The following is a 13,164-nucleotide window of genomic DNA, read 5'->3' as shown; positions in this document are numbered from 1 at the left end:
AAGGGATTATGCAACAATACTGTAACGGAATTATTAAAATTTGAATAACGTGTGTGTGTGTGTGTGTGAATATATACACCCACATACACTTGTGTGTATAAAAGTATACACGCACAATGCACACAGACATCAGCACATTAGTTCTCTCTAAATGCATGTTTCCATTACAGAACACTTCGAGTTGTGCTAGCTTGGAGATTAAACCATATTTAACATGTTAACAAAGTAGAGGGGATAAATAATCCAATTCTTAAACAGTCCCGCGTACATTGGTGTGAAGGTATAATCTGATGTTTGCCTGGTTAGAACAGGAATTATGATTAAACATTGTTTTTACAGTCACAGCTGTTACTTGTATCGCCTGGGATCCAGTAAAATTGCCACAGGTCTGAAATCAAACTGAGAGGCAATTTACATAAAGCAGACTCTCCAATATCTAAGATAACCCATGGTGTTTTCTTTTCAATATGACCACAACTTTAAGACCAAAACGTTGGTGGTAACAAGACAAACACTCTTTTCTAAATTTCAGGGGAAGTAGCTCACAGAGTAATGAAAACTTCGACACGTTTGTTGAGTAGGACCCCAACACTGCATTTTCATCAGCCTAACCCTTTGGAAACCAGGCTTGGGCTCCGTTTGATTTGGCAAAGAGAAAGTCTCTCGTTAAAGGAAAAAGCCTTGCCTTGAGTTAGCCAACAATACAAATCAGATAACAAAGCAGAACAAACAGAATACCCCAGCCAAGCAATTTCCATGTCAAACATCCCACTGCTCAGCAGCTCCATTTGTACGTGTGAATTGCAGACTAAGCTGCCTGGCAAAGTCCACAGAAAGGTTAGTGCATACCTTCGCACGCACACTGTTACTGGGTGCCATCACACTTCAATTCCGGTTGCTGAGCCTTTTCACCCCTCGCCTTGTCTTCAAATGGAAATGATTCCTATTGGCCCAAGGTGTCCATGTAAATAGGTGTAAATGAAACCAGATTATGCCTTTCTTTCAGCCCACCCTCCTCCCCCTCTCCCTCCTCCCAAGGCGATTGTCATATGATAGCAAAGAAGTGGCACATTAATGAAGCGCCTCTACAGGGGTCTTTTCTGCTCATGTCACCACATAAAACTATCAGATGGTTAGAGGAAGGACATGGAGGCAAGTACTTAGCTCATCTCGGCTGCAGAGAAGCCAGCGAGCCCCTGCTTCGTTCCAGTTGCCGCTGGGGGTGAAATAACCCGATCCCTGATTCCGCCTTCCGAGGAGAAGGGAGGGGAGTGAGAGGATTCCCACAGACCAGCCAGCTCCCTGCCTCCTCGGACTAAAACTAAGCGGAGCGGCCGGAAAGAGAGCGTGAGAACCGGGAGGGATCGGGCAAAGAGACCAGACTCGCAGCTGCATCCCGGATGCGGACTGTCAACTTCCAGCAACTTTAAGGTGGGCATTACTGGCGGGGAGGGTCCCCTCCCAGCCCCTTCTCTGCCCTGCGCCGGGGGGTGGGGTCCCCACTCGGCAGAGAAACAGCTGAAGTAACTTGGCGGCTGAGCGCGGTGGCTAGGTCCGGAGAGGGGTGGATCGTTTCCCCTCCCCGGGGGCTGGAGGGATTTGGGTGTTTTGGGGGATCAACTCCGATCTGTCTCTTATTAGTGCCTCACACTCCTGCCCTTCCCCCCCCCCCGCGCACACACACACACACACACACACACACACACACACACTGGCCAGCTTTAAAGCGTAGCCCGCCTGTCCCCTGCCTTACCCCGCTCGCCCCTCCGCAGATCTCGGCGGGTCCCCAGCGAAGATGCCTCGCCCGGGCAGGAACACGTACAGCGACCAGAAGCCGCCCTACTCCTACATCTCGCTGACGGCCATGGCCATCCAGAGCTCGCCGGAGAAGATGCTGCCCCTGAGCGAGATCTACAAGTTCATCATGGACCGCTTCCCCTACTACCGGGAGAACACGCAGCGCTGGCAGAACTCCCTGCGCCACAACCTCTCCTTCAACGACTGCTTCATCAAGATCCCGCGCCGGCCCGACCAGCCGGGCAAGGGCAGCTTCTGGGCGCTGCACCCGAGCTGCGGGGACATGTTCGAGAACGGCAGCTTCCTGCGGCGCCGCAAGCGCTTCAAGGTGCTCAAGTCCGACCACCTGGCCCCCAGCAAGCCCGCGGACGCCGCCCAGTACCTGCAGCAGCAGGCCAAGCTGCGGCTCAGCGCCCTGGCGGCCGGCGGCCCCCACCTGCCGCAGATGTCCGGCTACAGCCTGGGGGTGTCCCAGCCCTCCGGCTTCAAGCACCCCTTCGCCATCGAGAACATCATCGCCCGCGAGTACAAGATGCCGGGCGGACTGGCCTTCTCCGCCATGCAGCCCATGCCGGCCGCCTACCCGCTCCCCAACCAGTTGACTACGGTGGGCAGCTCCATTGGCACCGGCTGGCCCCACATGTACAGCCCCGGTATGATCGACACGGCCACCCCCATCTCCATGGCCAGCAGCGATTACAGCGCCTACGGGGTGCCCCTCAAGCCCCTGTGCCACGGGGGCCAGAATTTGCCAGCCATCCCTGTGCCCATCAAGCCCACCCCGGCGGCGGTGCCGGCTCTGCCGGCCCTGCCAGCGCCCATCCCCACCCTCCTCTCGAACTCGCCCCCGTCGCTCAGCCCGACCTCTTCCCAGACAGCCACCAGCCAAAGCAGCCCAGCGACGCCCAGCGAGACCCTGACCAGCCCCGCCTCGGCCCTGCACTCGGTTGCGGTGCACTGACACTCCGCGGCTCGCTCCAAACTTTCCTCGGCGTTTGCTTACTCCCCGAGAGGAGAGAAAACTCCCGGCGGGGACACTCGAGGTTTGCTAGTCCTGGGAGCGGTCTTTGCTTTGCCTCTCTGGCGTACCCTGGTTTAGCGGCTCGAGCCCGGGGCGCTTGGGGGTTGCTCCTTAACTTAGTTTTAAACATGGGAAAAGTGTCTAGTTCCTGCCCCCTCCACGTGTGCATAAAATGCCATTTGCATCACTAGGTTTCCAAAAGGTACTTAAGGCACCTTCTCCTCCCTCCCCCCCCCCCCCCCCCCCCCCCCCGAGCGCTGGAGAGTTAGACAACCCTGGCACGGTTTGCCCCTTTTCCATCCTTTGTCTGGGAAGAGCAACATTCTTCCACCGGACCTGTCTTTAAACACATAAACAGTTTGAAGTGGTTGCAGCTGGCTTCATGAAAACAATTAATGTTTCCAGTTTCCAAGTGACAAATCAGCTGGATTTTGGAAACACTTAATTTTCGTTTCAAATTTATTTTTTTTTTACACAAAGTTTAAAGATTGCAGGATCTACACGAACCCCTCGTGAATTGCTTTTTAAAATGAAACATGTACTATTCTCTATCTATCTCATCGCCATACATATCACAGCACTTCAATAAAAGTATTAAACAGGTCCCCATAACTTGAGAGCCAGCCAGTTACCATCCTATGGCTGAAAAGTTCCATTGGCTGCCGAATAGTTTGTTTTGGGGAAGTTACACAGTCCATGCAGATTTGTATACAAGAATGTGTATTAAGTACAAAAGGACAGGAAACCATGCAAATGGCAAGACATCAGTTCACAGTGAAAACGTATATTGTTTACAAAACTCCTGTTCTAATGTAAATACTGAACTTCAATCTGTCCTATGAATCAAATGAGGTCCTCTTTTGCAGGTCCTGTTGTCATGTGGATGTTTAATTTTCAGGTGGAAGGGAAGGGGGGGGGGGTTAATTTGTCTGTTAACTTTCTGATTACTTCGATTTTTAAAAGGTATTTATTTATGATTTAAGAAAATAATTTTTAAAAAAATTCACTACCAAGGAGACAACCTAAGGTAGCTTATATAAAGCTGCTCAAGCCACTGGTGAAGTGTAGGGAAGTACCACAACAGGTTCACACTATGGGAGGTATTCCTGCTTTCTGCTGGAACTTTTCAGACAAGCTGAGAGCGGACTGGGGAACACTGTAAATGTCTGTGAATAGGAATGATTATCAAATGTGTAACATGCACTTTTGTTTGCTATATTCCTTTCTAGTTTTAGGTAGTTTGCTGGAAACCGAACTGTTGTGAACTGCTTAAGTTAAGACAAAAAACAAAACGTTGTAGTGTTCAGTTTCCCTTGTACAGAATGAGCATGACATTTTAAACATTGATGTTCTTGTTACCAGCATGCGTGTTTTAAGACAAAAGTAAAAAAGAAAAAGAAAAAGAAGAAAGTGTCTATGTTAAATTATAAACCTAGTCGTCCAAATACTATTTTCTCATTAAAATATGTAAATTCAGATTTACTTTCTTATTCGTCTTTTTGAAGAGTTTGTACCAGGAAAATAAAAATATTAATTTAGAGGGGAATACAATATTTCAATTTTTAGATTATCTACATACATTTTTCATAGGAGGAAGAGAATTATCTATAAATATAATTGTTTAATAAAATACAGTAGCTTTCTACATAGGATGGTCATTCTCACATGACTACCAAATGGAAATCAAGCTACGGTTCATAGACTACATTAGCATGTATAACATATGTAATATATATAACGTGTGTGCACACATATGTGCACTTTTCATACCTATATATGTGTGTGCATTATATACCTATATACTAACTATATATTTGTGTGTGTGTATGCATGCACACAATACACACGCATAGATACTTTTTCTTGAATAATTATAACAATAAACGAACCTTTGAAATACTAGATTGCAAATCAGACTTAAAAACATCTTTTAAGGACTGAATGTCTTTTTAAGACTAGAAGTATTAGAATTTTATAATACAAGAGGCAGATCAAAATATTTCCAAACCTTAATATAAAACATTTTATCTTTGAGTTAAACCTCTTAAAAGTATTTTAATTATCAGCTATTCTTTCTTCATCTATATTAACCAAACTTTTTTAAAAAAAACCTAGATTACAAACTGTAACATACAGTATTATTTTATCTTTTATAATAAACAGATAATTATTTTATACAAAGAAATTAAGGTAAACTACGTTGAAATCTAGATTTTAGAGTTTCCAGTGCGTTTCTTTTTAATTTATTTTTAGGATTTTGCAAGGATTCTACAGAATCATTGAGAATCCGTGATTCAAATTCATGAGATAATCTAATAAAACTAGTATGTAGCCTTCAGATGCGAGACCGTTCAAAGAATGTAGTTACATTACAATGAGATACTTAAATACTTATTAAAAAGAAACCCGACATTGTATTCTAATGAACCTACAGGATGCAAGAATACATTGTAAATGATTTTAAAGAGGCACATTTCTATGGGTCTGTAGATGTAGACATATGAGAGATAGCGACAACCCTATCTCCCTTAAATACATATAGTAAGGTACTTGACAAAAGTTTAAGGTTAATGTAGAGTATAATTAATCCAGCTGCGACTTTTTTTTTTTTTTTAAAGAACGGATCCCACACACAGGAAAAAAAAAAGGTGGAAAATACATGAATCATTGGGCTGATTAAAATGCATGAAGCTGCTAAAGCTTGTCAGATGGGGGACAACTGAACTCATTCATCAAGTCCAATCCACGATTATATCAACACGATCAGCTAAAGAAAGCATTCAAAACTTATCACCAGATCAATGGACACAAAACTCGACAAACTTTTCCTGAACAAGCGATGACCTACATTTTCCTACGAGTTCTTAAAAAAAATCCAACAGTAAAAAAACCAAAATCATCAGATTAAATCTGAACTCAACTGAGAAGATAGGACTGCATCTAGTTACACTTGCAGGGTAATTTTAAACCATATAGTAGTTACACCTTTAAAAATGTTTCTGTTTTCCATATAATCCCTACTAGAAAAGGAATCGCCAAAAAAAAAAACTTTAAAATCATTTCTCTTTCTTATCTAATCATGTTATTCAATACAATCGCTACATCTGTAAACAATCACTACATTTTGCCACATGCACGGTTTTCTTGGCAATATCCAGCACCGTCTTTCATATTAAGCTACCAGAAAGAGACCACAATGGGTGCTGATGATTTAAATTTTAATAGGAAACTCACAAGGCGTTCTTTTTGCTCTTTCCTTGGTAAAGGTTTAGATGCTTATCTCAAAGGTATGCCAACAAATAAGCAATTCAGAGCGTCCCTTGAATTTACTGCTTTGTCTTGTTAAATCTCTAATGGCTCAAGTCCAAAGTCAATAAACTCAGATCTGAAATAAAACAGCAAAAGACAACAATGGGGAAAAAAATTAAACACACACCACAGGTTCCCGAGCTGGAATCTTATTTGGAGACTTTACTCAAGGGTGTTTTGCAATTATTTTTGCCACTGATAAATTTTAAACTAAGTGTATTTTGATGTAAGTGACACGGAATTTCAGACAAAGCTTTTTTTTTTATTTATTTTTAAATAGGAGAGTGTATTCCAACTCCAGAGTGTAAGGCAAGCCAGCAAAAACCCAGTCGTGCTTGGCCACTCGGATTTTTGCTTCATTTCAATGCATAAGGTCTGGATACATTCTAGTCGGTATATTTTATTTTTGTCCGCTGTGAGAGCAGACTCCAACCTAATAGGATCGAGTCACCCTATTGAAAGGAGCAAGGATCCTTCTGACATTGAAGAATATTTGTTTTCTTTCCACAGTTTTTAAGTATGGCCTCTGATGGTGTCTTGAGCAATCTTGCCAGGTAGCGTGAAAAGAAGCTCACAGCGATCCCTGTAAGGGGATTTTACAAGCAACCACCACCCCCAGTCTTCTTTTTTTTTTTTAAGTGCTCCTTAGCACAGAACGGGAACTTTAGATCTTTGTAAATTTCTGTGCAGAATGATCTTTAAATCTTAATATAATTCTCACTTGGATTTAAAGAAAAACAACAACAACAAAAAGGAATCCAGGCTGTGAAGCCTTGGAGGGGCTGTATTTGTTTCTTTTAAACTAACAACAAATTATCTAATTAATATGTTTCAATTATAGCATGAAAAAGAGAGGCTTTGGACCGCCTGCAGTGGGTTTACAATAGCCCCAGAGCCCACGATAGGAATTTACAATAACTTCACATCTGTTTCTTTATTTCCCACTTTTCGAGTCTAAAACTCCTCTCGAGATCACTTCACACCATGGCCCAAGTTATGAAATATGTCCCCCTGCTAAAAAAAAGGAGAAAGAAAAAGGACAAAACTTTGCAAGATCGAGGCTTCATTTGCAAGCCAGCAAGTGAAAGCCCCATTGAAGAGCATTAAACAAATATATTAGAATTCTGTCACTTTATGCAATTGAGTAGATCAAATAAAGGGTCCCAGGCCACTTCATTCACTCTCATTCACTTGAATAGAAAATGCAAAGAATAGCAAACCTAGACTGGGCCACCGATGTAGATTTAGCCCTTTTTTTTCTAAGAGACAAAAAGGCTGAATTTTCACAAACACATAGCTGACTCGGGGACTAGGAAACCAGCTCTGAAACCCCTTTGGAATTTAAATTCATTTTATCTTCCTCTCTCTCTCTCTCATTTTTGTTGGGTCTGTTTGCACTATAGTGCAAGTTTCACTGGCACGCCAGTTTGGGGGAAAGGCTCAGGGATTACAGGCAGGATTTATCATGCCAAGTTATCATACAGTTTTGGAAATACTACTTGTATTTAAAAGAGGAAGGGATTGGGGGTGGGGAGAGAATCAGCTTCTGGTTGAAAGCTGATTACATGCATCCTGAGAAATACAACAGTTCCATGAGGACATATATTCCATGGGCAATAGTTCAATTCTATAGCTGCAAATCTCAGGACTGCTGCTTTACTTGGCTGAGGATAGTTCATCCCTCACTGCGTCTTCATTCATCAAGTTATAACTCAGATTTAGAAACTGTTGCATGAAAGCCACCTCTTACACAAGAAAGCAAGCAAACAAATACTCAGGGGTCTGACTGTGATCTGACTTATTCTGGATTTACAAGAGGATAATTTATCACTGGCTTTACATTACTCCTGATTCACACCAGTGCACTGGTTTTTAGGTTCACCCACATTATTCATATTGCTGTCTTAGCAGGAGTTTGTAAGGAAAATATTTGCATTGTTTAGCACACTAGAGAAACCAGTCCTGAAGCATGCATTACAGTCTATAATTGTCATATACCTGCAACACAGTCTGTGGAAAAGTACAGAGAAGCACCTTAGAATTTAACTGACTGCAAGTGCATTTTGTTTCAAAGATAGAATTAAAATTCAACTTGTATGACCAGAGGTTGGATGTTTTTGGTACTATTTTCTGGATTTATATTGGTTATCTGTGTGTTTGCAGTGTATGTGACAGGTGAATATTAAACTCAAATACAGGAAATCATTGATTTATTTTATATTTTCTGAACTGTATTCTCTTGTTTCTTATACAGAGGGATGATACCATTAAAAGTCTGATAGAAGACTGAATTAATCTCCAACCATTATGAGATACGCTATGTACTTTGAGCTCTTGAAGTTCTAACTAGAAATTCTCTAACAGCCACATCTCCATCAACTCCATTAAGAGAGCCAAAAAAAGGGGTACTAATATCATTAAACGATATTTCACTAACATTTTTATTTCCTTAGTTGGTACAGAATAAAAACTCAGCTAACAAAACAAAACTGCTGCAGTTGCAGTTTTCAGAGGAGTAAAACTCAGACCACACGAGTCTAAAATCTGATTCTTGGGATTATGCTTCTTGTTTTGCAGCACAGTTTTCTCTTAAATTTGTTTATTTTCTGCAGTGTTTCCTTTGCTGGTAGCTTTACTAACCACAGAGCATGAATGGAATTCTGGTCTGATCTGCAAAAAAATGACACCCAAGACCAGATGTTATCTCTTTCTCTCACACCATCTCTATAACACACGCCATTGCCAGAGAATGCTCAAGTATTTGAAAGGTTAAGGCATGTTCTCATCTACAGGCACTGCTAAATAAAGGATCTTAATTTTGTGCCATTTAGAAGAGCCTCAGTATTTATTAAGTAGTAACTAGAGTATTTTGAATTAATTAGAGCAGCTCCTTAGAGAGACATTACAGCCAAGAATAATTTTACATCATAGGAGAACGGTAAGCACATTAACTCCCCACAACTAAAATTATGACAGACAGCAACAACACTGGTCTTATTGGTAAACATTAACTTACATGCATTTTTTTTTCAATTATGCAATCAAAACCAACCACATTTATATAGGTCTTGATTTTGCATTCTGTGCACTTAGCTTCAACAGAATGCGGGGGCCTTCTCCTGCTCCCAGTGATGTCAGCAGCAAACTCCCAATGTCTTCAATGTGATCAGACCTTTTGCCACTATTTTTTAATTAAGACAAATTTAGAACCTAACATAATGTTAACTTTGGAACTTCGGACCAAAACCTGCTCAACTGAGCAGCTCCACTGGCATCAAAGGGATTCCTTGTAAGCAAGGGAAGGATCTAATGCTTTATAATAGCTCAGTTGCAAAGCAGTGCATATAGTACAATTTTGCTAAACAATTTGGCCACAGTACTTTCAGCTAACATTGTAAGAATCACAAGCTTCCTACAGCTAAAAATGGAGTAAATGTCCAAACTTTGGTCAGATGCTCCTCTACTTAGAAAAAAGGTGCAAAAAAGCCCAAGAACCTCCAAAATGCAATTGAAAAGTGAGCTTCAGGCAAGTTACTCCACAGCACGCCCTTCAGTCATGAACAAAGGCCTGGGCAAAATGGGAAGCATCCCACTACCACACAATGGTAGATTCTCTAGCAAGGGATCCTGGCATATGGAAATGTTCAGCAAGCTTTTCAGAGAGGTGTAGGTCACATGCCAATCTCTTTTGCTGATGGCACCTGCATCAGAGAGCTGCAAACCCCCTCTGTATTTTGCCACATATCTCTGCTGATACCTAGTGAATGCTGGTCAGTGCTGCATTACCTCAGAATAAATTACAATTCGGTTTCTTCCTGACTCCTCCCACACTTCTTCCTTTTCTGGCGTTGGCATGCCTGTGAAGTTATTCCTGTGTGTAAAGCCAACTGTTCAGGTTCTATGCGGCAGATAAATGAGGAGTTGGGAGGTGAAATCTATCCCCATTCTTTCCTCAGCTTAGGGCCGGTAAACAAAACTACAGCACAGACCCTTAAGAATGTTTTCCCAACCATTAGACTGAAAGGGCAGCCACAGCCACCTATGCAGGGTGTTGGAAACCAGGGGATCTGCACAAACATGGATCCTGTGGTCTGTCCCTGTGAGTTAGGCTGTCTTTCGCCCTTACTACACACCACTGCTCTAAGATAAGAAAGTTGAGGGCACTGGCCTTGCATACAGAGCTTGAGTAGGTAAGCACAAAGGTGAAGTACAAGAAGACATCTTTGAGTCCTCCCCACTCCCTACTTTGGTCTAGCCAAGTATCTAACCCATAACAATGATTGGGCTAAGGATTTCTCAGATGCTCGTCCACTGGCCAGTACATGGGTGCACTTAGATGCTCCGGCGGGCGCACTGCGTTGGGGACCCCTGGCTTGGCCTATATTTACTGAGGCATAATTGAAAAAAAAAGTTTCATACTTCGGTCAGGATTTCAAGCATTTCCCTGCAACCATGAGGTCTAGAAACTTACTCTTAAAACAAAATACCCAACCATCCTAAGATTCCTTATGCATCTCCAGGAGTTCTAAGTAAAACATCAAATATTGTGAGACTTGCAATACAAATCACAAGAGCTGGCAATACTGGGGTTGTTTTTCTTCTAAAATCAATGTCTTAGTGATAATGGGCACAGAGAGCAGGCAGCAGAGGTGGTGACAAGCTCCTAAAGCAGAGGTAGGTTAATGACATTAAACCTGGCAATCTTAGACCTGATCCATGCTAGAAACTTTAGCCAGTAGAACAATTAGGTCAGGTTTTATTCCACATTCTATACTGGCAAGTGCAGGTGCAGTTATACAGGCAGGAAAGTGCTTCTCTGGTATAGCTTGGGGAACGAATATAAACTATACCGGCAAAAGATGCGTCTCCACTAGAAGGGTTTGCCTATAGCTGTATAGCTATAACAGCAAACCTTCTCTAGTATAGAGCTGGCCTTGGGGGCAGGAATCACATAGGTGGGTGCAAGCAATCATTTGCAGACAGCATCAGTAATAACAGGCCAGTGAAGGATTCTCAGGGTAGGCTTTGCTCAGCCTGTTCTGAATCAGATACAGTGAGATTGAACACATCCCATCCCCATTCCACCCCCAGCAGGCAGAAAGTAGGGCTGGAGAAAGGGCTCAGAAACTTCTGTTCTGCCAGGGTATGGTCAGAACTGGACAAAACAGCCTGGAAAGTGAGTACAGCCCACCAAGGAGAGGGTAGAACCAGACCACGGAGGAAATGAACTTATTCACTGCATCAGCATCCTAGGGAGACCTGGATGGGTATAAAGCGTCCCTTCTCCTCCTCCAACAACCCTACCCGAGAAGCAGTATTACCCCCATCTGCTGTCCCGGGGGGTGAATCCCTCCAGTGGCACAGCTGTCTTGCTGAACTTTGCATCTGTGGGGGATGAATGAAGGCCAATAGCTGTTGACTGCATTGCTTGTAAGTTGTTTTAGGATATTGAAAATCCCACTGCCGTATATTTGTTTTGATCAGGTATGCCTTTATGTATCCATTTTGTCTAGATATATTCACGTCACCAGGCTCTGCTGCCGCAGCCCTGCATTTAAGGATTCGTTTTTTTAAAGCCAGAAAACATCCACTATCTTTGCTTGTGTTTTACTAAATCTGTCAGACTCAAGTTACTCTGAAATTCTTCCATGAACTTGAGATCAGTCACCACAGAGGAATCACCAAAGGCACTTACTGAATGTTCAGATAGAGGCACTCTCGGAAACGGGGCTGGATTAAGGCATAAGATAACTAAACTACATCTGAACACCTCGCAATATGAGGGGCCTCCGAAAAAAGAAAAACGGACTCAGATTTTGACAAAATTTGAAATGGTTGATAAAGGAGATATGGGAAAAAAGGTTCTCTCTAAATATAGACATTTTCGTTCAAATATGACAAAAATATACATATCTGGCTTCAGAAATACCTTTACGCTACCTTACCCTTCACTAATTATTCATTATTGACAGGTGGGAGGTCAGGGCTGAGAAAAAAAGATAATTGAACTTGTAAAATTAGTATTTCTATGAGTAAGTCTGCTATCAGTCTCCTAATGCAGCATTTTGTTGGCCAGCTACTACTGGTAAAATTCTGACTGTGCCTTCATACCTTATTTAAATAAATAATCTCACTGCTGATAAAACTTGGGAAAAATGTAGGTCAGAGATGGCAGCGTTGTGAAGTAATCCTTCCAAGCTCATACTCGTATCGGACTCGTGCTACAAGTGATGTCATGTATAGTGTCCCCCTTGGCTGGTAATAGCTGGAAGGCCGCCATCTTTTGTTTATACTCCAGCACACTCAGCAGTTGTATAGTGCCTTCGTTCCTCTTTTTCTTCATTTTCTTGTGTGTTAATGTGTTCTTCTTCTTTTGATCTGTACATACATACAATTGTGTATTTTAGCGCGCACACCGCTTTCTGGTTCATGTGCTAGCCATGCTTCAATGATTGAGTTTGCAGGTGATTGTCTTATGGACTTGGGTCAAGTGGATCTTGAGGAGGATAAATTTGTGTTGGCTTCCCTCCGTCAGTTTCGGGAACCTTCACAGTAAATATCAGAGAGTGCTGATGAAAAGATAAATGGAGGGTATTTAGAGAAGTGAAGGAAGATATACATATATATCGAAATATTCTGAGTACTTGGTGAGCAAGTTATTTCAAACTATGTGCATATATGATGTTTAGGCTATTAAAGCCTATAACATTCATTATATTTGTTTGAATATAGGCTAGTTTTTCTCACTTTCTCAATGCCTGAATAGAGATTACGAGACTTTTTTCTGGTAAATTCTCTTTCGCACATATTGCCTGTTGTCACTCTGTGTTTAAGGTGTTTACTCCAGATTTATCAGTGGTCCTGGGGGAGACAGAGTGAACACAAAGAGAGATATCTACCTAGAAAAATGCTGCAAGAAAAGCTATCTACCCTAAGCATTCTGTGCACTGAAAGTGTTAAACTCTGTAGCTTATCATTTGAGGACATTATCAATGACTTTGCTCTCCAAAAATCACGAAAGAAAATGTTTTAAATTT

The 13,164-nt window shown here is 42.2% G+C and overlaps 1 protein-coding gene across 1 annotated transcript; it reads left to right on the top strand.

Annotated features, from left to right (window-relative positions):
• The first annotated feature begins 1,795 nt into the window (after nt 1-1,795).
• On the top strand, nt 1,796-3,034 carry FOXB1 (forkhead box B1). The gene has a single exon (XM_050967065.1). The coding sequence runs from the start codon at nt 1,796-1,798 to the stop codon at nt 2,756-2,758; it is 963 nt and encodes a 320-aa protein (XP_050823022.1). The 3' UTR covers nt 2,759-3,034.
• Nucleotides 3,035-13,164: the final 10,130 nt, after the last annotated feature.

The sequence above is a fragment of the Gopherus flavomarginatus genome, chromosome 9 (genome assembly GCF_025201925.1).
Source record: "Gopherus flavomarginatus isolate rGopFla2 chromosome 9, rGopFla2.mat.asm, whole genome shotgun sequence".
NCBI lineage: Eukaryota > Metazoa > Chordata > Testudines > Testudinidae > Gopherus > Gopherus flavomarginatus.
The sequence above is the reverse complement of the archived record's forward strand: the minus strand, read 5'-3'. Positions and strand labels throughout refer to the sequence as shown.

What these genes read in the sequence shown, in the direction of transcription:
- FOXB1 (XM_050967065.1), top strand. Translation starts at nt 1,796, where the DNA reads ATGCCTCGCCCGGGCAGGAACACGTACAGCGACCAGAAGCCGCCCTAC.